Source organism: Sebastes umbrosus, chromosome 22 (genome assembly GCF_015220745.1).
Source record: "Sebastes umbrosus isolate fSebUmb1 chromosome 22, fSebUmb1.pri, whole genome shotgun sequence".
Taxonomy (NCBI): Eukaryota; Metazoa; Chordata; class Actinopteri; order Perciformes; family Sebastidae; genus Sebastes; species Sebastes umbrosus.
In genome coordinates, this window is record NC_051290.1 from 19715338 (window position 1) to 19741829 (window position 26492).

At 43.3% G+C, this 26492-nt stretch overlaps 2 protein-coding genes across 10 annotated transcripts in view; one reads left to right on the top strand and one right to left on the bottom strand.

Moving 5' to 3' along the window:
* Positions 1–26492, bottom strand: part of dennd4c (DENN/MADD domain containing 4C) — a 48170-nt gene that overhangs the window by 19915 nt on the left and 1763 nt on the right. For 3 of the 4 annotated variants that reach the window (XM_037757893.1, XM_037757895.1, XM_037757891.1), the window contains exon 2: positions 12950–13260. In XM_037757893.1, coding sequence (XP_037613821.1) covers positions 12950–13248 — 299 coding nt within the window. In that variant the 5' untranslated portion in view covers positions 13249–13260. Of the gene's footprint in view, positions 1–12949; positions 13261–26492 lie in introns of those variants that run through there. The other variant, XM_037757892.1, reaches the window with a different exon arrangement.
* Positions 96–26492, top strand: part of LOC119481208 (serine/threonine-protein kinase pim-1-like) — a 1020488-nt gene continuing 994091 nt past the window's right edge. For 3 of the 6 annotated variants that reach the window (XR_005205128.1, XR_005205127.1, XM_037757959.1), the window contains exons 1-3: positions 97–435; positions 991–1119; positions 1517–1541. Coding sequence is in view for 4 of the 6 variants with exons in the window: in XM_037757959.1 (XP_037613887.1) it covers positions 240–435; positions 991–1119; positions 1517–1541 (350 nt within the window). In the remaining 2 variants the exon portion in view is untranslated. Of the gene's footprint in view, positions 436–990; positions 1120–1516; positions 1542–1639; positions 1745–2689; positions 2924–3475; positions 3605–4482; positions 4578–4662; positions 4714–4830; positions 5038–5290; positions 5472–5587; positions 5762–5876; positions 6044–26492 lie in introns of those variants that run through there. The other 3 variants (XM_037757958.1, XM_037757961.1, XM_037757960.1) reach the window with 3 other exon arrangements.

Consider the following 26492-nt stretch of genomic DNA (forward strand, 5'->3'; position numbering starts at 1 on the left):
CATATTCCGGAACACTTGACTTTGATGTCCTCAATACATCATGATGACATCATACCACCAAACATTCAGAGCCTCAGATACACAAACACAGTATCACATTCTGTCACATTCTGACGAATCCAGTCACAATCAGTCACATTGAGACACATCTCGTTGCTCTCAAAGTTGTGGTGTTAGAAATTTCTTATATTCAATTATATTATTAGAATTATATTATTATTATAATTTCAGCGCCTGCAATGGATAGGACTAGGACGACTAGGAGGCTTCGAAGGAGGACCTGTTCTTACACAAAGACCCTCGGGCAGCACAGGACAAGGGTCTCTGAAGGTGAACACCCAGACACCTTTCAGGAAGATGTCCCTGTGAGACGATTGAGGAGTAAAACCAGAGAAGACGGAGCAGGACCGTCCTCTTCAGTGGACGTCCACAGAGGTAAGCTGATCATGTGAAACTGCTGTTGGGAGTGTATACCATGATTTACTGAACACCAGGTTCAGACAGTAGTGGAAGTTGTACTTAGATCTTTCACAGAAATACCCATCAACTGGGTTTTTGGTATATTGATCTAAATAGACTTCAGTTCACCTCAATTACAAAGAAAAACAAATCCTCACTTCCCTCTAGTGGTATCTATTTATGCAGATAGTTTGGGACTTTAACCCCCAGGTTTTTAAATGTCTGTCTCTGAGATTTTTGCATTCACCCCAGTGCAACAGAGGTAAACGGTATTTCATTTTGGTGCTTGCTATATGTAAAGAAATATAAGTACTAAGATTAAGAATAAGAAAATGAGATGGATGATAGACAGACACAGACAGACAGATAGATAGATTTTTAACTAAGAGGCAACAGCGCAGAAAAGACTTGTCATTTTGGAAGTCACCAAATGACGGTCTGTGTTGTCATTTAGTTTGGAGGACTTATTGTCCACGTTAGTGCCTGTGACATCAACAAGCTGATGTTCCTCTGTTTTTTTCTCATCTGTAGGAAAACTCATCTCATCTGCGGAGGATGTGAGCAAGGGGAAGAAGAGGAGGCCTGACCTGGACCTAACAGAGACCAAGGACAAGACCAAACTCTGCACTGCACAAAAGTTGCCCGCACATGTGCAAAAAGGTCAGTAGATAGTGATACATGTCGGGTTTGGCTTTATGTTAAGTGTAAAATTCATATTAGAGTTTAAGCAGTGGTGGATTAAGGTGGTCAGGGGCCCCTGGGCTACTCTTTGTATGGGTCCCCCAACCTTACTCATCATGCTTTAATGTTACCAGAAAAAAGTAATTTAGTGTCATGTGTAAAAGCGTGCTAGGAATATTACACGGCCCACACGTACACAGTCGGGGAACACTGGCGTATACAATCTAAACCTTGAAATATCTAGTCAATTTAAGGATTTTCTTTAGTAGATCCTGGTCATGGCGTTCTTTTTGTTTGTTTTTGTGCTCCGTGATCATATTTTCATATTAAAAAATTACAATTTCAATTTGTTCCACTGTGTTTTTCTAATTTGTAGCACGCAGCAGCACGTCAGAACTAAGTTCAGCGCCTGCAATGTTTTGGGCTAGGACGACTAGGAGGCTTCAAAGGAGGACCAGTCCTTACTCCCTCGGACAGCACAGGACAGGGGTCTCTGAAGGTGAACACCCAGACACCTCTCAAGAGGATCTCCGTGTGAGACTATTGGAGTGGAAAGCCAGAGAAGATGAAGCAGGACCGTCCTCTTCAGTGGATGTTCACAGAGGTAAGCTGATCATGTGAAACTGCTGTTGGGAGTGTTTACCATCATCATTTACTGAACACCAGGTTCAGACAGTAGTGGAAGTTGTACTTAGATCTTTCACAGAAATACCCATCAATTGGGTTTTTGGTATATTGATCTAAATAGACTTCAGTTCACCTCAATTACAAAGAAAAACAAATCCTCACTTCCCTCTAGTGGTATCTATTTATGTAGATAGTTTGGGACTTTAACCCTCTGGTTTTTAAATATCGGTCTCTGAGATTTTTGCATTCAGCTCTGTGCAACAGAGGTAACGGTATTTAATTTTGGTGCTTGCTATATGTAAAGAAATATAAGTACTAAGATTAAGAATAAGAAAATGACATGGATGGATGGATGGATGGATAGACAGACTGACTGTTTTTTTCTCATCTGTAGAAATCCTCATCTCATCTGCGGAGGATGTGAGCAAGGGGAAGAAGAGGAGGCCTGACCTGGACTTAACAGAGATGAAGGACGAGAGCGAACTCTGCACTGCAAACATTTTGCCCGCACATGTGCAAAAAGGTCAGTAGATAGTGATACATGTCGGGTTTGGCTTTATGTTAAGTGCAAAATTCATATTAGAGTTTAAGCAGTGGCGGATTAAGGTGGTCAAAGGCCCCTGGGCTACTCTTTGTATGGGTCCCCCCAACCTTACTCATCATGCTTTTATGTTACCAGAAAAAGGTAATTTAGTGTCATGTATAAAAGCGTGCTAGGAATATTACACGGCCCACACGTACACAGTCGGGGGAACACTGGCGTATACAATCTAAACCTTGAAATATCTAGTCAATTTAAGGATTTTCTTTAGTAGATCCTGGTCATGGCGTTCTTTTTGTTTGTTTTTGTGCTCCGTGATCATATTTTCATATTAAAAAATTACAATTTCAATTTGTTCCACTGTGTTTTTCTAATTTGTAGCACGCAGCAGCACGTCAGAACTAAGTTCAGCGCCTGCAATGGATAGGACTAAGACGACTAAGAGGCTTCGAAGGAGGACCTGTTCTTACACAAAGACCCTCGGGCAGCACAGGACAAGGGTCTCTGAAGGTGAACACCCAGACACCTCTCAAGAGGATCTCCGTGTGAGACTATTGGAGTGGAAAGCCAGAAAAGATGAAGCAGGACCGTCCTCTTCAGTGGACGTTCACAGAGGTAAGCTGATCCTGTGAAACTGCTGTTGGGAGTGTTTACCATCATCATTTACTGAACACCAGGTTCAGACAGTAGTGGAAGTTGTACTTAGATCTTTCACAGAAATACCCATCAACTGGGTTTTTGGTATATTGATCTAAATAGACTTCAGTTCACCTAAATTATAAAGAAAAACAAATCCTCACTTCCCTCTAGTGGTATCTATTTATGCAGATAGTTTGGGACTTTAACCCCCTGGTTTTTAAATGTCTGTCTCTGAGATTTTTGCATTCACCCCAGTGCAACAGAGGTAAACGGTATTTCATTTTGGTGCTTGCTATATGTAAAGAAATATAAGTACTAAGATTAAGAATAAGAAAATGAGATGGATGATAGACAGACAGACAGATAGATAGATTTTTAACTAAGAGGCAACAGCGCAGAAAAGACTTGTCATTTTGGAAGTCACTGAATGACGGTCTGTGTTGTCATTTAGTTTGGAGGACTTATTGTCCACGTTAGTGCCTGTGACATCAACAAGCTGATGTTCCTCTGTTTTTATCTCATCTGTAGAAAACCTCCTCTCATCTGCGGAGGATGTGAGCAAGGGGAAGAAGAGGAGGCCTGACCTGGACCTAAAAGAGATCACGGATGAGACCAAACTCTGCACTGCACAAAAGTTGCCTGAAGATGTGCAAAAAGGTCAGTAGTTAGTGATACATGTCGGGTTTGGCTTTATGTTAAGTGTAAAATTCATATTAGAGTTTAAGCAGTGGTGGATTAAGGTGGTCAGGAGCCCCTGGGCTACTCTTTGTATGCCCCCCCCCCCCCCCCCCCAACCTTACTCATCATGCTTTAATGTTACCAGAAAAAAGTAATTTAGTGTCATGTATAAAAGCGTGCTAGGAATATTACACGGCCCACACACACATATATTTAGAATATTTTCACCGCTTTACCTCGCCGTCAGACAGCCCTTTCTGACGGGGAACTGAAGCTGTTGTATCCATCTATGCTCTCGCCAATGCCACCAGACTCCAGTACACAGTCGGAGAACACTGGCGTATACAATCTAAACCTTGAAATATCTAGGTTTAGATTACACACACATTTTGTATTACACACACATTTTTGCAAACACATGATTTAAGGATTTTCTTCAGTAGATCCTGCTCATGGTGTTCTTTCAGACGTTGTGCTGTACGTTTTTGTGCTCCGTGATCATATTTTCTTTTTGACATTTTGCCACTATTCTGTCCAGTAGTGACGTATTATTTGAAAACCAAAATTGAGCTTATGAACCTGGTCACATCATCGGGCCAGGCTCATAAGGTCAGCTGATTGGGTCGATATGTCCCACTTCATTTATTTAATGTTTCTTGTGGGCCAATGGGGGTAAAGTTTTGTTTTTTCTCTGAAGTACATTTAAATAATTAAAAATAATCTGGCCAATCTGGGGCTCTTGTAAATACGGCTGCAGCCTAGGCCAGTCTGTGCATTAATCCACCCCAGAGCTTAAGTAACATGTAATTAGTGTTCCTCACAACTGTATTAAAACTAAATGTTGTTTGTCTTTTTAGCTGCATTTGAGGCCAAATATCAACAGCAGAAGAAGCTCAGCGAAGGAGGGTATGGATCTGTGTTTGCTGGATATCGCAAAGCAGATCATTTGCCTGTAAGTATTACACACACATTTTTGCACACACAAATACACGCACAGAGTATGGACCGGAAGTGCTAACAAAGTTTGTATCTCGTAGGTTGCCATCAAACACGTCCCAAGCGACAATCAGTGCATCAAACACGTGGTGAGTTAAGATCTGCTGTATTAAACACGGCACTCTCTTATTGAATGTATTATGGATGAATCCTGCTTCTCTGTGGAGCTTCTCTCACTCATCCTCCACTTTGTTGTGATGTTTTAGATCAAGAATGGGAAAACGCTCTCCATGGAAGTCGCTGTCATGTTGAAACTCGCGGCCAAAACAAGTGGCTCAGCGGCCTCCTCAGCACCTGTGTCCCTACTGGACTGGTATGATCTGGAACAGGAGCTGATCCTGGTGCTGGAGAGACCAGACCCCTGCGTGGACTTGGCCATGTTTTCAAAGAGAGGCTTAAAAGAGAAAAAGGCCAAGGTATGCTGCTGGAGGATCCTTGTGTGTGTTTTAAGCTTTGTACAGGAACTGGAGGGCTATTTTTTGGGGCAATTTAGGACCTATTTTGACCATCATTTCTATTCTTCATTGTACATTGTACTCACCAAAGTAATTACACTTCCACGTTGGCGTCACTTCTCAGACCCGGAGGTAGCCCGCTGAGTAACAGCCATGAAGAAATGTCAAAGCACCCTCCTCTCCGATCCCTCATCTCTCTCTTTTTGTTTCTCAGATCATCCTGAAACAGCTGGTTGATGCATTAATTGACCTTCAGGATAAGCACATCTTTCACCGGGACATCAAGGTGGAAAATATCTTGATCGAGACCGGCTCGGACTTCCCGCGAGTTCGCATCATTGACTTTGGACTGAGCTGCTTCATGAAGAAAGGAGCCAGTTACCAACACTTCCACGGTAAGATGTCTAGCTTCTACTCCTGTTCTTCACTAACTTACCCATCTGTGACTTTTACGTTTAAAGAAAGCTCCTCCTCCTCCTCACCGTCTTATCATTATGTCTGTATATTCCAGGTACCCCTAATCACGCCCCACCGGAGATGTACTACTGTCAACACTACAGGGCCAGCCCCACCACAGTGTGGCAGATGGGAGTGGTCCTGTTTGAAGCGCTCCACAAGAACACATCTTTTGAGACCCTCAAATACCTCAAAAACGGTCTGACATTCAGCAAGATGCTGTCCAAAGGTAACCATAACATACACAAACATGTCAACAGACCCTAATCTCTTCATTTTAGTTCACATTCTGATGGATCTCTGTAGCCGTCACCTTCATCTTTCTTCTCTTTCTTTCTCTCCAGATTGCAAGGCTTTCTTGCAAATGTGTTTGAAAGAAGACCCCAAAGAGCGCCAGACCCTGGAGCAGCTCAAGCATCACCCATGGCTCAGATTAACCAACAATGACCACACACATCCCCGCCATATAATACTCAAGTCAAGTCAAGAGTACTAATGCTGCTCTCTCTTTGACAGGAAGAACTTGAGGAACAGGGACGGCCAGCCTGTGATAGGCTGACGAAGTCACCAGCCTGTGATGACGATGACCTGGCGACCCGGTCACCAGCCTGTGATGGCCTGGCGACCCAGTCACCAGCCTGTGATGGCCTGGCGACCCGGTCACCAGCCTGTGATGACCTGGCGACGCGGTCACGAGCCTGTGATGGCCTGGCGACCCGGTCACGAGCCTGTGATGGCCTCGCGACCCGGTCACCAGCCTGTGATGGCCTGGCGACGCGGTCACGAGCCTGTGATGGCCTGGCGACCCGGTCACGAGCCTGTGATGGCCTGGCGACCCGGTCACGAGCCTGTGATGGCCTCGCGACCCGGTCACCAGCCTGTGATGGCCTGGCGACCCGGTCACCAGCCTGTGATGGCCTGGCGACTCGGTCACCAGCCTGTGATGGCCTGGCGACCCGGTCATGAGCATGTGATGGCCTCGCGACCCGGTCACCAGCCTGTGATGGCCTGGCGACGTGGTCACGAGCCTGTGATGGCCTGGCGACCCGGTCACGAGCCTGTGATGGCCTCGCGACCCGGTCACCAGCCTGTGATGGCCTGGCGACCCCGTAACCAGCCTGTGATGGCCTGGCGACCCGGTCACGAGCCTGTGATGGCCTCGCGACCCGGTCACCAGCCTGTGATGGCCTGGCGACGCGGTCACGAGCCTGTGATGGCCTGGCGACCCGGTCACGAGCCTGTGATGGCCTCGCGACCCGGTCACGAGCCTGTGATGGCCTGGCGACCCGGTCACGAGCCTGTGATGGCCTCGCGACCCGGTCACCAGCCTGTGATGGCCTGGCGACCCGGTAACCAGCCTGTGATGGCCTGGCGACCCGGTCACCAGCCTGTGATGGCCTGGCGACCCAGTCACCAGTCTGTGATGGCCTGGCGACCCGGTCACCAGCCTGTGATGGCCTGGCGACCCTGGACAGGTCACCAACGTGTGTACCCCGCCTTTGCCCAATGTCAACTGGGATCGGCTCCAGCCCCCCGGCGACCCTGTGATAGGATAAGCGGTTACAGACGATGGATGGATATTATTCATTGTTTGCCCTTTTTTTTGCAGATCCTGTAACTCCCTCACCCATGGCTCAGATTAACCAACAATGACCACACACGTCCCCGCAATACAATACTCAAGTCATCCAAGTACTAATGCTGCTCTCTCTTTGACAGGAAAAACTTGAGGAACCGGGACTGCCGGCCTGTGATAGGCTGGTGAGGTCACCGGCCTGTGATAGGCTGGCGGAAGAAGAACGTGAGGAACCAAGGCAACCAGCCTGTGATATGCTGGCGAGGTCACCGGCCTGTGATGACGATGACCTGGGGACCCGGTCACCAGCCCCCCCGCGCCCCTGTGATAGGATAAGCGGTAACAGATAATGGATGGATATTATTCATGGTTTGCCCTTTTTTTGCAGATCCTGTAACACCCCCAGCCATTCGAGGAGAGGGGATCTCTCTTTGAATTGCCTTTCCCGAGGTTTCTTCCCAATTTCCATCTGGCCTCAGGATTTGAGGAGTTTTTCCTCGTCTTCTTAGAGAGCTTGGGCTGGGCAGGTTCTGCCCATATTCCAATTAGCCATTGTTTAATGTGATATTTAATACTGAGCCATGAAAATAAACTAATTAAAATAATTAATTCATCTTTTCTTTAGACCACAGAGAATCAACACACTGTGTTTTCTAACTGCATTTTGAGTTAAATAAATATATGTCAAAAAAGTAGAAGTGTAGTATGTCATAAAAAACTGTATAAGTGAAAAATATGTAAAAATATGCTTTCCTAGTACTGTTTATGTCTAGTTTATTCTATCAGCCATGGACCGAGTCATGCTTTCTGACAGTATGCAGACAATAGAATACTTGGGACAGTGACAAATACAACACTACAGAGAGACTTAATAAAATCAGTTTTTACATGTTTTGAAGTTGTTGATGTTTTTCATACAGTATAAGGTCTCTACCAACTCCTGAGGGAAATTGAGTCTCTTTAGCTGCCAAATACTCCACTACGTTCACTAGCTAGTCGCTAACTTTATCTGTCTACAGTTTGTTACTGGGCAGGTAGTGAACAGTGGGATTATCGGAACTTATTTTGTAGCGGTGTCACAATACCAGAAATTTAGAAGTCGATAACATGCCAGTGAAATTCCACGATTCTCAATGCTAATTCGATACCAATGGTAATAAACAAAAAAATAAATCCCATATACTTCAACATACACTCCTTTATTACCGTTTGCATACTGGTTTTTGTTAGGAAGTTAAACAGGTCATAATTCACTGTCTATTATCATTTTTTTATTGCTGTGAAAACATCTCCTTCAAACAACTGGATTTATTAATTATTTATTAATTTTCTAGGCAAAAACTACATTTTCTAAGATTACATTTGAATACATTATGATAATATTAGAATTTACCGAATAGATCCGGAAAGCATCATAATGTAAATCAATGTCAAGTTAACGTTAGCTGTTAGCCGGTGAGCAGTACAGTCCTGCACGGAGCTAACGACTCACGTTAAGTAGCTCTCGTCTTGCCGATATCAATACGGATTTGTTGTTCACAATGAAGCCTTATCAGGGAAAAACTAGGGTACAGTATATTCCCTGGACGACGGGACGACGTTGGTCTCAAGCCCTGGTGATACCTATGGTACCTACGGTACTGTAGGAAAACGATTACCGTCACGTTTTCAGAATTTTGGCATCGACTTGGTACAGTTCTCGTGACATCCCTAGTGATGAGAGCGGTGAGACTCAATTAAAACAGTAAGGTTGCAGGCCGTAAAACCAAAACAATGAGCTGAAAGACGCTGAAATACACTGGTGGTTGGGTGAGTGAGGGGAAGTGCACTATGAGAGACTCCTAGTCATTTGAGCCATTGTTAGTGTAAAATTTGATTAATGCAGCTTTAAAGGTCCCATATCGTGCTCATTTTCAGGTTCATACTTGTATTTTGTGTATGTACTAGAACATGTTTACATGCTGTAATGTAAAAAAACCAACGTTATTTTCCTCATACTGTCTGCCTGATTATACCTGTATTTACCCTCTGTCTAAAAACGCTCTGTTTTAATGCATTTCAACAGAATTGCGTTGCTAGGCAACAGTTTGGGTCCATGTTTACTTCCTGTCAGCTGATGTTATTACATACACTGCAACAGGAAATAAACTGGGACACATTTAGAATGTTTATGTTTAAAACCGTGTAATGATCTATATATTTTATATTTGTGACATCACACAAATAGACAGAAATCCTAACAGTTTGTTTCAAACGCACAATTACTGCATATGGGCTGTGTGTATTTCTCTTTACATTAAGCGTTTTGATAGTTTAACAGTATTTACATAGTATTTACATAGCACTTTACACTGCTTTATAATTTAAAAGACATGAAAAAATCTCACTTTTTACAATATGGGACCTTTAAGTTCACAGAAAAAGACAAACTCAAGCTCTTTCCCTTTACAGACTTTCCATTTGCCATTACCTGGGCTATGTGGAGGGAAATGAAAAGATTTCTTTAATTTCTCAAAAACTATTCTATCAATTTTAATTGATGTACAAATGTGACAAACAAGTGTGCACTGCAATGCTGCCATATCAACATCTAAATCCACATTCAAACTGATTGAAGAAAAAGTGCATTCTTGAGAGACAATAAGCAAGAGGCTGAAGTGTGGCTCTATGTCGAGGATAATCTGGTCCTCCTGTTTTACAGAGAGGATCAGTATGTGTGGTCAGCAGCACCGCTGGCTTTCTTCTTAAAGCTCTGGTTTCCCTTTGAGGCCTCGGTGAGGAGCCCGTCTTCAATGGGTGATGTGATTCAGACATATTTACCAGCTGACTCATTCAAAGCCCAGACAGTGAGGGGAAACTTTCATATCAGGATTCTCATATCCAGCTTAGTACAAAATAAACACTATGACTGTAATATAATCTTTTATGCATCACCTGTGTGTGCTTGCTTATCACTCCTGTTGTGGAGTATCACACAGCAGTCAGGAAAGCAATCATTATCCCACTGTGTCGGATTTTTTTTTTTTTTGCATGACTGCAGGGCATCTATGGCACCATGTGGTCCCTTTCCATCTGGACAATGCCACGTGGGAGGCCAAAAGCTATGATTGCTGCCCTCTATAAACTAAGACAGAACCCCAAAACACGTCTTTTTTTTTTTTTTTTTTTTAATCTTGTGCAGGCTACATGGGCAGCCATCGCAGTCCTGAAACACTCCATTTATTCTGAAAAGAATGCAGGACAAACCTAAAAGAGGCCAGGAGGACGGTTGCCAGCGAATTCTCATTTAAGCAACAAAAACAGAGTCCTAATGGGCACAGTGAGTCGTGACGCTGTGGAGCCCCGGGGCTGGGAATGCTGCCTTCGCTGACAGGGGAAGGTGGCAGAAGGAAGAATGAATGATTTACAGGTTCATAGTTTTTCATTTATTTATTATTTCGGAGGGGGATGAAGACTAGCAGGTGGGAGAGAAATCATCTGATGGGAAGGGATGACACCGGTGTTGCAACACGGCCAAAAGTATTGACTGACCTTCTGTGTTGTAGCTCAACCAAAACAGAACAGGAAGTGAACCATGCTATAATGCATTCACTCATGATATTCTTATTAAAAACACACAAGCCTCCTATCATTAATAATAATAGACTACGCAGCAACAGAGAAAAGAATCTTGTGAAATCTGTTATTCAGTCTCATTGAAGTACACGACTGATTCGGTGCTTCAAACACAAGAAAAAGGCAAAGCAGCTTGACTGTGAATCCTTGAATGTAAGTCTGCTTCTGTTTTATCCACCCCATATGTCTGTTTGCATGCTAAGCAGCAGGATTGCACAACCTCTTAAAGGAAACATGACTTGACATACGATCTTCTGTTTATGCTCGGTGCACCAACGGCTGCAGGGTTGCATAAGGCGTTAATGTGGTGCTATAGTTTAAAGCTACATTTTGCAGAAGGGGAATCTCATTATTAACACGTGAAATCAACCAAATTAATCACAGAACAGGTGGAAATGTGTTGCAACCTTTATACAGCAACACCAGCTTTAATGAAAACCGGACTTTGCAGAGTGAGCAGTGTCTATCTTTTGTAACTGGAAACTCCAGTTTGTTAGCGGGGACACAAAAAGGCTTTAGACAAAGACTAAGGTGTGTGGAGAACTGCAACGCCTCGGGCCGTTGCATCATTGTTCTCAATAAAAGCTTGGTTAGCAGACACAAAGCACTGGTGATGAAACGGACGGAACGCTTTTTGGCTCTCCTCTGTGTGAATAAGTAAGAGCGGTTGTAGCTTTAGGCTTACTGGATTGGATGTAGTGAAACATGACAAAGCTCCCTCTTATAAGATGATAGCAGGAAGCGGGAAAAATTGTTATCAATGGATCGGAGCCAAGAGGAGTGTCTCAGAGGGAGAGCTCCGTGACGCAACAGGGGCGAGTGAATGGAGTAGACAACACACCTACTTCCTTCTTCTGCTTTTCACTATGATACATAATGTAACATATCACTATAAGCCTTACAAGAGGTTGGAGGTGTGGTGACTGAAAACTAGGCCTTCATAACAGCAGACATTTGGATTTGTCATAGTAGGGCTTTGTCTGTGCTATTCAAGTGTCCCAGTGAGACATGACAGTGTGACAGCAAGCCAGCACGCACGATACCACCATCCTGAAACTGATCCTCTGAATCTGCTGTAACACTGAGAGAACAGCAGAAGACAAGATTTAGGAGTTAACTGGCTGAATCTCTGTCCATCTTTTAGGGATACTAATTTAGATTTTTTTTTCTAACCGATAACTGACCCTCGTCAACCGATTATTAACCGTTAACTGACAAGATTAGTGCGTTGCATGCGGCAATGCTGTGGATGTAGTTCCTAACAAGCCCAGCCTGCAATGATGAGCCGAAGCACAAACAGGTTAAATCCATAATTTATCACCAGCTGCAGTGTATGAGCAAAATAGACAACTGAGTCCCCCAGTCCACCCCTCCGGGAGAGTTACTGTAGCAGCCATGACGCTGTGTGCATTGTTGTGGACACATGCAGCCACTTTCCCAGTAAAAGTCTCCACCGCATTATTTAGTTAAGCAGCGAGGTGGTCAGCTGTGTGTCAGCTGTGTGTCTAACGGCGTGACGTTAGAGAGTGTCCGACAGACCGTGTGTGTTTTGTGCTGCGTTCGCAGCTGTAGCTTTGTTGGTGGCTTCGTGTCACACATATACGGTCTGTCAGCCCAGCGTAACGTTGTCAATTTACAACCTTCTGCTGTCCAAAATAAAGCTGAAGTAGGTAAGATTGGATCAACTATGATTTAAAAAAAGGTTATTTTTATAAAACAGTCACTACTGTATATCCTGACAGTAGTACATGAAACAGGTAATCTGGAAAGAAAAATCATGTTCCTCGGTGTCCTCCGGTGCTCCTAAAGGCATTTGCAAGATTTCACAGACCGGAGGAAAATAAGCAGTCAGTGCTGATCTGGAGTCTGCCGTCCAGTTTGTGTCTATGAGAGCCACAAGTCAATCACTCGCGAACTCCGATCAAACGGTCAAACTAGGCAGCGCTGATCAAATGTGAATCTATATTCTGTCACTGTAATGCCTAATTCTTGCCTCAAATTTTTTCAGCATCATCTTGTAGTGTACGGTTTAGCGATAAAATGAGAAAAGTTTGTGACCCGGCAGCCATGTTGAGATCTAAACTGGTTTTTGTTTCACTCATATGAAAAGTTTTAGTGGAATCTAGCTTCAGCAACTGATAAGTGAAGTAATGAGTCTCTTGCTCTTGCAGGCATGTGAACATTCCAGATTACAAACACTAACATAAACACAAACCGCTGACTCACCCGATGTCCGTGAGAGGAGACTTATTCCGGTCCCTCTTGTAGCACAGAAACAGCTCGGGGCTCTTGAGACTGCCATGATTGAGGTTGGCCGGCTGGCCGCTGTAGGTGCTGTCGATGCACGTGAAGCCCTCGGGCACCGTCTCTCCCGCCGACCTGTTGATGACGGCCAAGTCGGTGATGGGCGCTTTGGGCCCGCTGGATTTGGTCTCTGACAGGTCCTGCTCCAGGGGCGTGGACTTGTCGGTCAGCCCGGCCACTACAAAGTAGTCGGTCACACGGTGACCCTTGTCCTCGATCATGGCTGGGCGTACCTGGAAGTAAGAAAATAGAGATATGAGATTAACTTAGAATGGTATTTATGTAGCCTGTACCACATTCGTAGCAGACATACAAGTATTCTATTCTCAGCTCAGCTGTGGTTAAAACCTCTTGCAAAGCACAGCCTATTGCTTCACACAGATACTGTATTCAGGCGATAGCTAGGGAGGACACTGCATGTTAGAGAAAGCTCTAACATCTCACTATGGGACAGTGGGATGGATTACACATGCTAGCATACACAGCATGTTAAGTAATACTGTGGCGAAGGCAATAAAAGGATCCTTTAAGGCTGCTGCGCCACAATGAAGCAAACAAACTGGGGGGACACACAAGGAGTAATGAAGGGACTGGATTTGTTGACGTTCACAAAACACTCTTGTCATTGTATATCACCGCACTGCTCCGGTTGTGTCGAGAGAGTTAAAGCTCCGGTGGCTACAGAGAGCCATGGGAGAGCAGCCGGGCCTGGAGGAATGCTCCGAAATGCCACCGAGAGCGTAAATCAAGAAGACACCAAAGTCTATAAAACACTTGAAAGATGTGTCTTTTGTCATTTTTTTTTAATATATGCAAGTAATATTTAAATTGAAAGTTTGAGTTTCTGTTTTCCAGTTAATGTTTGAGTCATGACACCAAATCCAGCAGTTAGCTGTGCTCTTATTTAGGACATAAAGATGCCCAGTTTCCATTAAGCAGTCACAAGAAATTAAAGTGCACTTTTTAAAGTATGTAATAAGGAAGATGCAGTACATTTAAAAACTGCTGCTCATCATTTATACTCTTTAAAAAATCGTCTTCCTGTGCCAATGAAAAGCACTTGACTTATCAAGCCTGGCCAGAAACAACAGAGAACAACTGGCTGTCTGAGGAGGAGAAAGAGAAACTTAAAGCTAACACGTCCACGCCGCCTTCAAAGGGCTGCTAGGGACCTACACAGGAAGTTCAATTTTTCCAGTGGTGAGTCAGCTGTGGCGGGAGGGGGGGGGGAAAGAAGCCTCTTTGTACGGCAACAGCGAGCACAGACAGCCCCGGACTTCATGACGCAGCTTGATACTGTCCATTGTAGTTTTTTCATTTCTATTCTGGACTCCACCAGTCAATAAGCTGTTGCATCTTGAAAGGCAACAAAGTTGTTCTGTAAATAAAGGCAGAGAGAATCTAAAAGAAGACATGTGAAGCTGTTTTCTAGCACTGTAGTAGGAGACAGGAGTGCATGCTAACGTCTACCGGCTGCAACACAGCGCAGGACATCCGTTGGCTGGTGCTGTGGAAGGAGTGGCAGGAGGCAGACTGATCTGCCCGAGAGGAAAATTATTCAGCTACAGCGAGACAGCAAACAGCTGACACACGTTGCACATATTTTCCACACAAAACAAAAATCTTTTCTAGACTTTGAGCCTGCTTTTCAGATTTCCATCGGCTATACGGCACGCAGTCTGGGACAACAATAGTTAAATTAATGTTTGATTCTTCTGACTGGTATTCAAACTCTTATCTGATTGACGGATGAATGCTTTTTTAGTTAGAATCTTGGCATTTTTCCCATGTGAACATGTCAAAATTGATTTGTTTCAAGTACACTGCCAGCCTTACAGCCCAGGTAGCTTTGAGGAATTGGAGCTGGATATTTGCCCAGAATATGGCCCAGTTTTTCTTTCCTTTTTAAAACAATGTCGGGAAATCAAAGAGCAGAGAGTGCAACTGTATGAACACAAGCCTCGAGCAGCAAAAACAATCCAAGCAGAGACCGAATGACTTCGACTTTCCACGAACAAACACGGCAATAAAAGTGCATCAGTGAAGACGGGATGGATTTGCAGGCTCACTCCCACAAGTCTGAAAAAGAAGAGACTTGGCTGTTGAAGTAACGCAGGATGGAAAAGCTTAGATGGTTCTCGCAGGTGAGGCCCGGAAGAGAAAAAGCAAACAGGATCTTCTTAAATGGAGATGAATTCACTTTATTTCAGTATTCTCCTTCCAATGTTGGACATTTAGTCCTCCTGAGGAATGTCACTGAAACTTATTTGTTCTTGCGAGTAAAATTCGTAAAAGCCCAAATGATTCCAGATGTGGTTTGTCGCAACACAATGAATAACGTTTGTCCCACTCTCTTTAAAAAAGCATGCTGGATCAAGCTCTTATTTTATAACGATGCACAATCTAGAGACATGCTTTAACTGTTCTGAAGAGATTCACTGCACTGTATCCATGGTTACGTCTCGCCGGTCAAAACCCTATTCAAAAGCAAAAAGCTGTTTTCAGTCTGTGTGTGCTTTATAGCAAACCACACTGTTAAATTTGTTCTCGCCAAAGGCTGGCCAGTAAATGTCCTCTGATGGGCTTCATGTGTGTGTGCATGTGTGGGGGAATTAATATCTGTTTATAGGGAAAACAAAACTCTCATATCCCTCACAAAACTGAACACGAGTATGAACGAGGTAGAGCCTTAATGTAATCAATAGATTATTCATTGCATTCATGTATCTGGGTCTTAATGAAATTTTAGAGGTGGTTGTTAAGTGCAGCTGTATGCATGGAATATAGACCAACACGTACTATATTACTGCAAATAGAGAAACCCACAAACCACACCAAGAGCTGTGTGTAAGTATATGGCATCCAACCAGAAGTCAGGCAGTGCATTACACCTGCTTCTGACACCTGCACCAATAATATTTTCTCAGAGGAACACTGTGGATTTCAGTCTCTGATTCAAATGCTCAAGTCACACACGAGATTACACAGCAGCATATAAGCTAACAACTGTATTTACAGTCTATTGAACTACATTAAAGGTGCTCTATATGAATTCCAGAGCATTAATGTAGCAGCAAACAACTATTTGCTATGTAAAGATATAGAGGAGTAATGTCTACCTGAGCAGAGAATGAAGTCGCTCCCCCTCTGTGTGTGTTATAATTCGAGCTTCTCCATGCTTTGTTGACATTGCCGGACATGGCCGCACGTGCCTTTTAGTGCATGTTAGGGCATGTGAGCTTGCCCCACTGGCAAGCTCACGGCCGCCGCTCCGCAATGCTCTCATACGGTGATTACAGCTGATGACACCGTCCCGACTGCGGAAGCGTAGCGCTCATCCTTCGGTCTCCCCCAGGTTAACACTGTTAGCCCTGTCAGCACTGTTGCCGTAGTTCTCCCTGTTAGCCCCATTAGCTGCGAGCCGTCGCCATGTTGAGAGCCGCGAGGAGGCAATGGAAATGCTCGCAATCTCGCATTTAGCACCTTTAACTATTTATATGGCCTTGTGGGGGCAGCGAAACAAGTGGTAACCCAAAGTTGATGTGGCAAACTTGTTAGCAAATAGTGTCTTGACTAGACATCCATCAGACATGTTGCAACATTAGCACTCATTCACTCTCCTCTTAGCTATGTTTTTGGTCTCCACCAACTTCTGGAGGGAAATATGTGGCTATTTAGCTGCTAAATGCTATCCACCAAGTATACTCACCAGCTAGTCGCTAGCTTTGCATATAGGCTATAGTTTTCAAAATGTTTTGCCATCTTTAATGTAACTACAAGTACTGTCTGTACAGCTATACTCATCAAATGCTCAATATTAAAGGGGACATGTCATGAAAAACTCACCTTTTCAGTGCTTGTGCACACACATTTGGGTATCTGGAGTGTCTACCAACCCACAAACTGTGACAAAAGACAACCCTGTTAGTTTTTTGTGGGCTCTCTAGATCAGAAAACATGTGATTCAACAAGCTGTTCAGATTTGGTTTCCCTTCCAATGTCACATGCAGGCTTATTAGAATATATTGCCCACGGCTTGAGAACTACCTTTGCAAAGGTGCACCATATTTTACTAGCAAGCCAATCAGAGCAGACTGAGCTTTTTCTGGAGGGGTTCTTAAAGAGACAGGCGCTAAAACTGAGCGTTTCAGACAGAGAGTGAATACAGGTATATTTAGACAGACAGGATGAGAAAAATAATGTGTTTTTTGAACATTAAAGCATGTAAAAATGTTCTAGTAGAAACCCTAAATACAAGTATGAACCTGAAAATGAGCATCATATGTCCCCTTTAAATGACTCCTCGGGCTAACAAGGCTAATTCTAAGCCTGATTCTCCTGTATTAGCAGGTCACACGTCAGCAGGAAAGGATTGGATGTGGGTGCAGTGTCTCCATTTACATTTTAACAACTCTGTTTTGCAAGATTATGTTCTGCTGTGTAACATGCACATTTTAACCTTTGTCACAAAAAGCAGCCTCTACCATTCATGTGCTCTGAAATGGTCATGTTGGTATAAAAACATCAATTCTGTGAGTCATACAGCTTCCCGACAATATGGGCACAGATCACCACAAAGGGTCACAGCAGGGAACAAAGCAATGTTAACCGAAATAAAAGAGAAAAACAAACACTATCCTGGGCAAGCAGCAGTTCTCTTTGGTCCTGAATGGCGCCCTATGAATGTTCACCATGCCGGTGAATCAACATGCAATTTACAGAGGACATTAAACACAACATTGTCACAAATTACCACCATGTTGCCAACCAGCCCCTGATGGTAGGTGCGCTAACTCTCTTAAGGTTGGAACCCTTTGCGACGGCCCCCTCGGCCTCCACCACAACCATACAAATATCTCTTTGTGACAGCCCATGATAGACAAACACTGACGCTGCCATAGCAACCGAGCCCCAACAATGCCAGGCTGCGCGACCCTGAGCTGCGCCTAGTGTTACTCTAGCTGAGGAAATTGATCTCCGAGTCTTTCAAGGGTACATTTAGTATAGCTGACATGTTCTCTGTAGTCTGCCGTCAGCCTCAAAGGACGGCGGAATAAAGTCTCAGTTTTAGACATAAAACGGCAGTGAATGCTTGTTTTATTGTGCACTTATTATGTCTGGCGAGCAAATAAAACATGGTAGTGGACATAAACGGCGGCAGTGTTGACAGTGGATTAGACTAAAAGCTTTAAAGCTATTGTAAACAGGAGCGAACATAGCATTAAGGATTTTCTGCCCTTCTTGTTCTGCACTTGTGACAGCATGCATGCAGGGTGGAAAACATTCAGGAGAACTTTTAAACCTCGAGGCATAAATTGTGAAACATCTCGGGTCAAATGGTAAAATGACTGCTGAGTCAAACGGACGGACGAACTGGTGCGTTGAATTTCCACTGTATTAAGCCTTGTGTTGTAACTCGAGCCTCTCCAGGTTGTGCTCTGCCCCTCCCTTCCCACGTGAAAACCTGTTCCTCTGTTACTCCTGAGCCCCGATGATCGAGTGTCATGCTCTTTGTCCGGGTTGCACTCAGGGAATGGGGTCACAACGAACCAAGGCAAAATGCTATGAAACTTTAGAGAACACGTACGGACCGGTTACTCTGAAACTGGTTTATGACTGCCTTGTAGTATGGATTCTTAAAGCTTAGGCCTAAATGTGTAGTGAGTCTCTAGTACACTTTAATTTTTAATGTATAATGCCCACAGTAGATAACGTATACACTTTTTATTCATCACTAGAATTAGCTCAAGCAAGGTGTGGCACATAATGAGCAGGACTATCTAATGGTTATGCTGTACTGGATTTTTATTTAATTTTTACATCAATGTAATAACCACTTGACCTATAACTGTAAAATATAGATTTTTCATGATATTAATGGAGGATTTTATCCACAGTGCCCACTTCTGGCTCAAACCAATTAACTCTTTGAATGAAATGACTGTGTTTACTTGCATTATTACTCTGAATATGCCAATATTCCCAATTTGATACGGGTCATATAAGCAGCATATTCCGTTTGGATATTCTGATTTGGGCCTTATTCTGAAAGGAGCATTCTCCGATTAAGTGGGACATGGGGGATATGGCGATGTTATTCTGGTTTTAGGAGCATTCTTTGGACATGTATACAGCGCATTCGAAATATGCATCTCAATTGGGTTTTTTACGGTCTCTTGCCTGCTTACAGCCAACTCTGTGCGTTGTACAGAAAACCAACTAGCTGACAGTTTGCACAGTTTGAGATGCACGCCCAAAACAATAGCTCACAAATTATTCCCTTTCATTAGTCATGTAAACTGTAAACTGGCTTAGTAGGAATATTCTCTTTGATGCACTTTGCTCCAAAATTCACACACCCTCTTCCCGTAGTGATAACTCAGTCAAATACAAAACACAAAGGATGTTGCATAAACATTCTTGGAATCAGTGTGACTTCCTCTTTCCAGTGATAAACAGTATTGTTGATATCCATTGCGGCTAAATGTCCAGAAATCTTGTAATCCTAACTTACTCTGAAAATAACGACATATGGCATGACTAGGAGCCATAACATAAGCCTGTGAATAAAGAAAGTGAAAGGCAAGCAAAAACAAGTCCACAGTGCAGAACAGGTTTTGCCATTCAGGCTTCACTGATGTTAAGGGACCACTCCTCACCTTTTTGAATATATTCTCTGGTCTGGTCTCAATGTCCTACCATGTTTAGAGCACCACAGATGCTCCAACTGGCTAACATTCATTACAAATTACTTGAATGGTGGTCTTAAAAATCACCCATCAATTTAAATCCCTCGGACAAATAAATGAAGCCATTCACAACACGATCTCACTGCCTAATAATCCATCTTTGCTTCTTGATTTCTAATATCTGACAATAGTCTTTCATCCCAACAGGGACTGGTGCAGCTGATGGCAGCAGGACTTCAGATCCAGTGAAAGCTGACATTCATTTTGGGTGACTAGCAATAATTATTTTGTAAATGAAAAAATATTCAGTTAATTTAGTGATTATTTTTCAGACTTTTGGATGCCGGATGGTTTGGCAGTGACAACAGCTAATGCCATTTTTACCAGTTGTGGGAAAGAAATGTACAAATACTTGTTTGTAATATTATCTTTTGAGCTGCTCTGGGATCATTCAGAGAGGCATGCAGGGGAGGGAGACCTATCCAGAGTTTTTAAGATAAGACAACACAAGTTTGGCAGGTGTAATTGAATACAAGGAGATGAAATGAATCACTGCCTCCAGTACAATAGCCTATTCTTGTTTGAATCAGTAACGAGTAGTACAGAGGAATATATTAACATGTAAGATTAGCCAACTGAGAAAGTAACACGAGAAACATCTTATCATCTGAGGCAAATCTGTGGGATTAAGGGTATTCTATGCTTGAGCTGTGATCACTCGGGAAAATGCGAAATACTAGCCTGCCAATATTTCATACCGGCAGCGATGCGAATTTGCGCCAGTTGAAACACTTTTTTCAGTAAAAGGTCTGAATAGATTGGTGCAGGCAGAGGCCAAGACTGCAAACTTTATTACTCCTTTCAACCTTAACAAAGAAAGCGCATACAAGCTCCACTCCTCAAGTTCTTCCCTTTCACAATAAAAGCCCTAGGCATATACACTGCGTAACTGTTTACCAAAGGCAAATTCACTCAGAGCATTTCACTAAAAGAAAACTAAAATAGTTTACAGTAGTTTAGGCTATACAACAATTTAGCTCAGACAGACTGCCAGACGCTGCTCTGGGTCAAAAGGATCTTGGTAGTCTGTCCTCTACCTTTTATTGAAAAAGTGTTGCAACTGTTGTAGATTTGCATCACTGCTGGTTTGAACCGTTTATGCTTTTCGTGTCGTTTATTCATCACGCCCCCGGTGTGTAATGGCCTAAAAGGCCTTTAGTTGTAAAATCCTGAGTAGATCATTCCCCGAGGCCCCTGATTTCCCTGCACTGGAAAGTCCTGTTCTTTGACGGTGGCACTGGTCTAAACTTGCTTGCAAACACGCCAAAGGTTGGCTATGCAGCCCAACGGCCCCCGAGGGCAGAGGAAAACTCCTTCCACTGCCATAAAGAAAACTGGGAAGGTCCTACGCTACACGTGTGTGTGCCAAACCTGATGTTTGTTCACTGGCTGGTGTTAACGGCATTCACCTGGCCAGCCCCTTCAGTTCGAAGGTACCAAGTTCAAAAAAAGATGAAGCAACAGAAACAGAGATAAACATAGCAACAGACATTTCTCTATTTAAGTCCACAGAGTGGAACCCCCTTACTCCATCCCCCCATGGTCGGTCCCACAATGATCTCATCCCTTTCACACAAAAGAGCCTGGAGGCTTGTTCCCCAGGGGTGAAAGAGCCTGCCTGCGTGTGTGCGCATGTCTGAGTGTTTGTGTGTGTGTAATGCTGGACAACAGACAGTGCTGTGTCTGTCTCAGTTATTGCAGCAGGAGTGCCGCCATGCAGATCCACTCACAGCTTGACTGAAACACCAGCTGAGCGTGACACACACAATTGTCAAGTACTGAACCTTGGACACTGTAAATGAGAATAAAACGCATTGGTTACTGAGTTTCTACAGAATGCAGTAATTATACTGGGGAGCGGGGCCGATCCTTGGTTATAAATAGCAGGACAGGCTGATGCTTCATACCAACCCCTCTATTGTGACAACAGTGTACATGTATGTGAGCTTCTGTGCAAGTGTTACTTATTCATCTGCATGCCACAGGGCTACTGAAGTGCACTTAAAGGAATAGTTCGGGTGTTATGAAGAAGGGTACTGCGAGGTACTTATCCATAGTCAGTGTATTACCTAGAGTAGATGACGGTCAGCACGCCCCTAGCTGGGAGAAGCAGACAGGAGTTACTACACAGAACCAAAGCTATGTACTGCTGCCACCTAAAAGAAAGGCTCACCTAACAAAATCAATATCGGTTTAAGTGTACGCTATGTTTAGAATATTTTCACAGGTTTACCTTGCCGTGAGATAGCTATGCAGTCAGTAAATGTTTCCGACAGGGAACTGAAGCCGTTATCTATGCTCTCGCTAAAGCAACCAGACTCCATTGGAAAAAAACTCAAATTTTACCTTGCAGAAAACAAGATTATTGTGCGACTTTGGTTAGTTTGGATTCACCAAAGTCACACAATAGCACAAACAAAGTAACCGATCGAGGAGTCGATAGACCAGCAACCCCCGTGTTCTGCCAGGTAAAATTACTGCTTATTTCAATGGAGTCTGGTGGCTTTGGTGAGAGCATAGAGGGATACAACGGCGTCAGTTCCCCGTCGGAAAGGGATGTCTGACGGCAAGGTAAACTGTTGAAAGTACTCTGAATATATATTTTAGGTGAGCCTTTCTTGTAGGTCGCTAAAATACGTTTTGTTGCCGGCCCCGTCCACAGCAGTACATTGCTTTGCTCTGGTGCGGTAACTCCTGTCTGCTTCTCAAAACTGGGGGCGTGCCGACCGTCATCTACTGTAGGTAATACACTGACTATGGAGAAGTACCTCATACAACCCCACTTCAAAACACCTGAACTCTCCCTTTAAAATTATTTCTGAAAGCTCAGCTATGCCAACTTGCACAAAAAAGCTGGAAAAGAAAAGGATTTTTTTATTTCAGCTGTAGTAGCCTCCAACACATTATTACCCTCTCAGCTTCAGTGGCAGCCGCTGAGCCGCGGTGTGTCAGCTTCTGTCTGCCTCAAGTGCCACTCTGTAGCTCTGGGCTTTGGAGGATCTGAAGAGCAAAGTGGCCCTCCCTGCCACCTGTCATCACAGCGGGCTGTAGGTGGTGAAGGCCAGGCCGCGTGTAAGGTGCCAATGAGGTGACGAAACCTCCTTTTTACAATGACCGCAGAAATAAACCCACACATTCTGTATTTTGTCTGAGGTGAAACGTGGGTTTGAGGGGAGATGAGCTCAAATTGAAGCCAGTTGACTTGCTGTCTGATTGAATTCATATGGTGCAGAGCTACAGAGTGTGTGCACATAATTGGCTGTTAAACTGGTCTGTAAATGCCTCACCCTGCTTAATCTTAACAGTGTGCTGTGATGACACTAACAGTCACATCAGTTTACGATACAGGAAATAAGTCAAAATGCAGACAAAAATATGCTCAAGTGCACCTGATAGAGGCAGGGAATATATTTAACTGTTCAATATTTGCTGTTCAGAGTGTGCGAGAGGTGTAGTCTATCTGCTTTTTGGCTCCAGATAAGCTTGTGTGATAGCCTGGCATTATCATATCCATATGCTAACACAACCTCCCTCTAGCTCTGCACGGCCGGCACAAAGCAAAAGGGCCGACGGTGAACTCTGTTCCTCATTTGTGTTTGTTTAACCCTGACAGCTGTTTCTTTTTTTTTTATACAGAGGCAATACGTAAAATCCAATTTCATTGAGGGACCGACGACAGCCGTCAACAGGCTTCTCAGAATAGGTAACCCACTGCCAAATCACACAGATAACAGAAAATAGGCTGTTTTTTTTCCATTTCATTTTGTTCCTTTGGGCATAGACTGTTCTGCTTGAATTGAACATAATATATCTGTCATGTTACTGAAATTCTGTCCTGAAGGTGTAATTTTACTAAACAAAACACGTTCACATAAAAAAAAAGGAATAATATACAACGGCTGCTACTCATTTTTAATCAATGAATATAGACATTTTCAATGAAAATAAAGACAACTGCCCATTTACAAAGCCAAAAGATGAGTTAAAATTGCTTATGAATATATCAGTCAAAACGGAACACAAAGTAGTCAATTTAATTATTTTTATCACATTTTAGAAGCTGTAACCAGCAGATGTTTGGTATTTTTACTTGATACATAAAACTGTCCTTCATTGACTGCCTTACCAACTGTTTCAGCACTATAACAGACATCCACTAAAGCCGATCACACTATCTAACTGTCTGTTCCCCTTTTAGTATTGTATATCTGTACCTCTTTGTCCAACAGCAATCCAACGGTACTGGATCCTTTTTTAATGTTTTGTCAAGCTAACATCAAAGCAGCCGGAGGCAATCAGTGACTGCGTAATAACTGAACCTGAAAATTTCCACTTTTTCTTTCACTGTGGGTTTGAAGTTACGCTCTACAAAGAGCTGGCCACGTGATTTAAGAAGCAGGTGTGCTTTCAAGAGAAAGTGACACACTTTAGCTGAACTGTGTCAAAAACAACTGTTGCCTGCGCAGCCAACGGCAGCAGGTAGGTCATGCTTCCTATAACATGACAAGAGGGTTACAAAAGGACAGTGGCAACGATTTTAAATCTAGTCAAATTATTTAAAGTTTGCTGTAAAATACGACAACTAAAAAACAACCTGGGTAGGTTAGTTAGACGATGAGAGGCAGCTCAGTCAGAGCGGTGAGGCTGGGATCAGCAGCAGAAAACGTCACAAGACTGCCTCCCTCCCGGAGCGTGACAGCCCGGCGGACAGAGAGCATTCTTTCCACTCTAAGGAGAAGGGAGAGAGGGCAAACTCATTGCCCTTACTAACTAGCTGGGCCTAGAACAGCTCAGAGCCAGGCCTATTGAAAGAAGACTCAACTGGCACAACACACCAAAGTAAAAGGGTCAGAGGAAGGAAATAGGTTACCTGAGAGGGTTTTTGGCTGGCTTACAAGATCCTTGCTCTTTGGCTAGAAACAATTATCTGGAGTTAATATGTCTTAAGACGTGCAAAACAGGCAGCTTAACAAAATGCACTGAAGTGTTTCAGGTAATGGCTCAGCAAGCCAAGCGCTTGCATTTGTCAGTAGTGTTGGTGTCAAATCTGCAGTTGCTTCTGGCTGATGAAGTAGAAACACATTTGTAACAGCAATAGCAATAGTGAGAAGGATGATCTGGGTTGCTGAAGTGTACTTGAGTCAGGAAATGACTCCCTATAGTAGCTCTGGGGATGCTGCTGAAGATGACCACAGACCTTTTTATGGAGGAAGACTTCCTTTGCACGAGTAATTAATAATTAATATAATTACTTAATTAATATAATTACTTAATAATTGATAATTACTAACTAGAAAAGACTAGAGATAGTTGAAGTGCTGAAGAAGTTGATTGAGGTGAACTTCAAGCTTTGAAAGGAGTTGAAATGTTAAAGTGGAGGTGATGAATTAACCAGGAAGTGTCAGTTGAAGTGGAAATTCTTCGAGAAATTCAGTAACCCGAAAGACGGTGTCAGTTAGGGCTGGGCAATATATTGATATTAAATTGATATCGTGATATGAGCGTCTTAGATTGTGGATATAGTAATATGGCATAAGTTTTAAAAGGCTGCATTACAGTAAAGTCATGTCATTTTCTAAACTTACTAGACTGTTCTATTATTTGCCTTTACCCACTTAGGGTTTGAAGTGTCAGTCAAAATGTAGCCTAAACACTAAATAAAGTTGAAGTGTCATTGTAAGCCTAAGTGCTGAGTTGACCTCTGACCTCAAGATATGTGATCAAAAACTGAGATGAACAGAGTGAAATCTTCTTAGATAAAACATGTTGACAAACAGCATAATTTGCAGTTGAAAAAGGTAATAAATCGCAATATATCTCATCGCAATACTCAGCATATCGCAAAATGTTTAAAATTGCAATAATATCGTATTGTGACTTAAGTATTGTGATAATATTGTATCGTTAAAAAAAGGGTTTTGAAGTGTCAGTCAAAATGTAGCCTAAACACTAAATAAAGTTGAAGTGTCATCATAAGCGCAAGTGCTGAGTAAAGTCGAAGTATATAAGTGAAAGTGCTGAAAAGAGTTAATGATTCAATGGAACTTGAAACCCAGAAAGAAGAAATGTCAGTTAAAGGAAGCGTAGCTGATAAACCTGACCTGGGAGTGTCAGTTATCGTGAAAGAAATTGAGAGAAATTAGTGTTGGCTGATATGTAAGCGGTTGTATTATCTTTTGAAGAGTAAGAGACCAAAGTGACTTTACTAAAAAGATCTGCACTAATATGTCACAGCAGACATTTCAACAGTCCCACTTGTTGCTCTTGGTTAACACTCCTCTCCTCTCGCTGTCCCACAGAATGAATTACTGAGTTTTCTCACACTCGTAAACCACCAAGCCCTTCTTCCTGCTCCCTTGGCCAATCTACTTCCTTTCCTTGGTCACCTGACGGAGCCTTTTGACGACCAGCAGCGGTGACAAAGTTCAAGTTCAATGCACACAAAGCCACAGTGAAGCCATGACCTACTTTGTACCTGGCCGCTGCCTGTAGCAGCTAGTAGGAGGCAACACTCGCTCCACTCCCCTTTTCCAGCCGCTGTCAGGCCAAGCCAAGGTCAAGATTTTTCTGCTGCGTTTCCACGTGTCAACGCCAAAGTGCTGATGCAATTCTGCTTCAGCAATGTTCCACAATTTACTCGCCTTGATTATTCTGACATCTGACACATCTCCAAAACACCTAAATTAAAACGTGAATGCAATCAGTACAATGCAAGA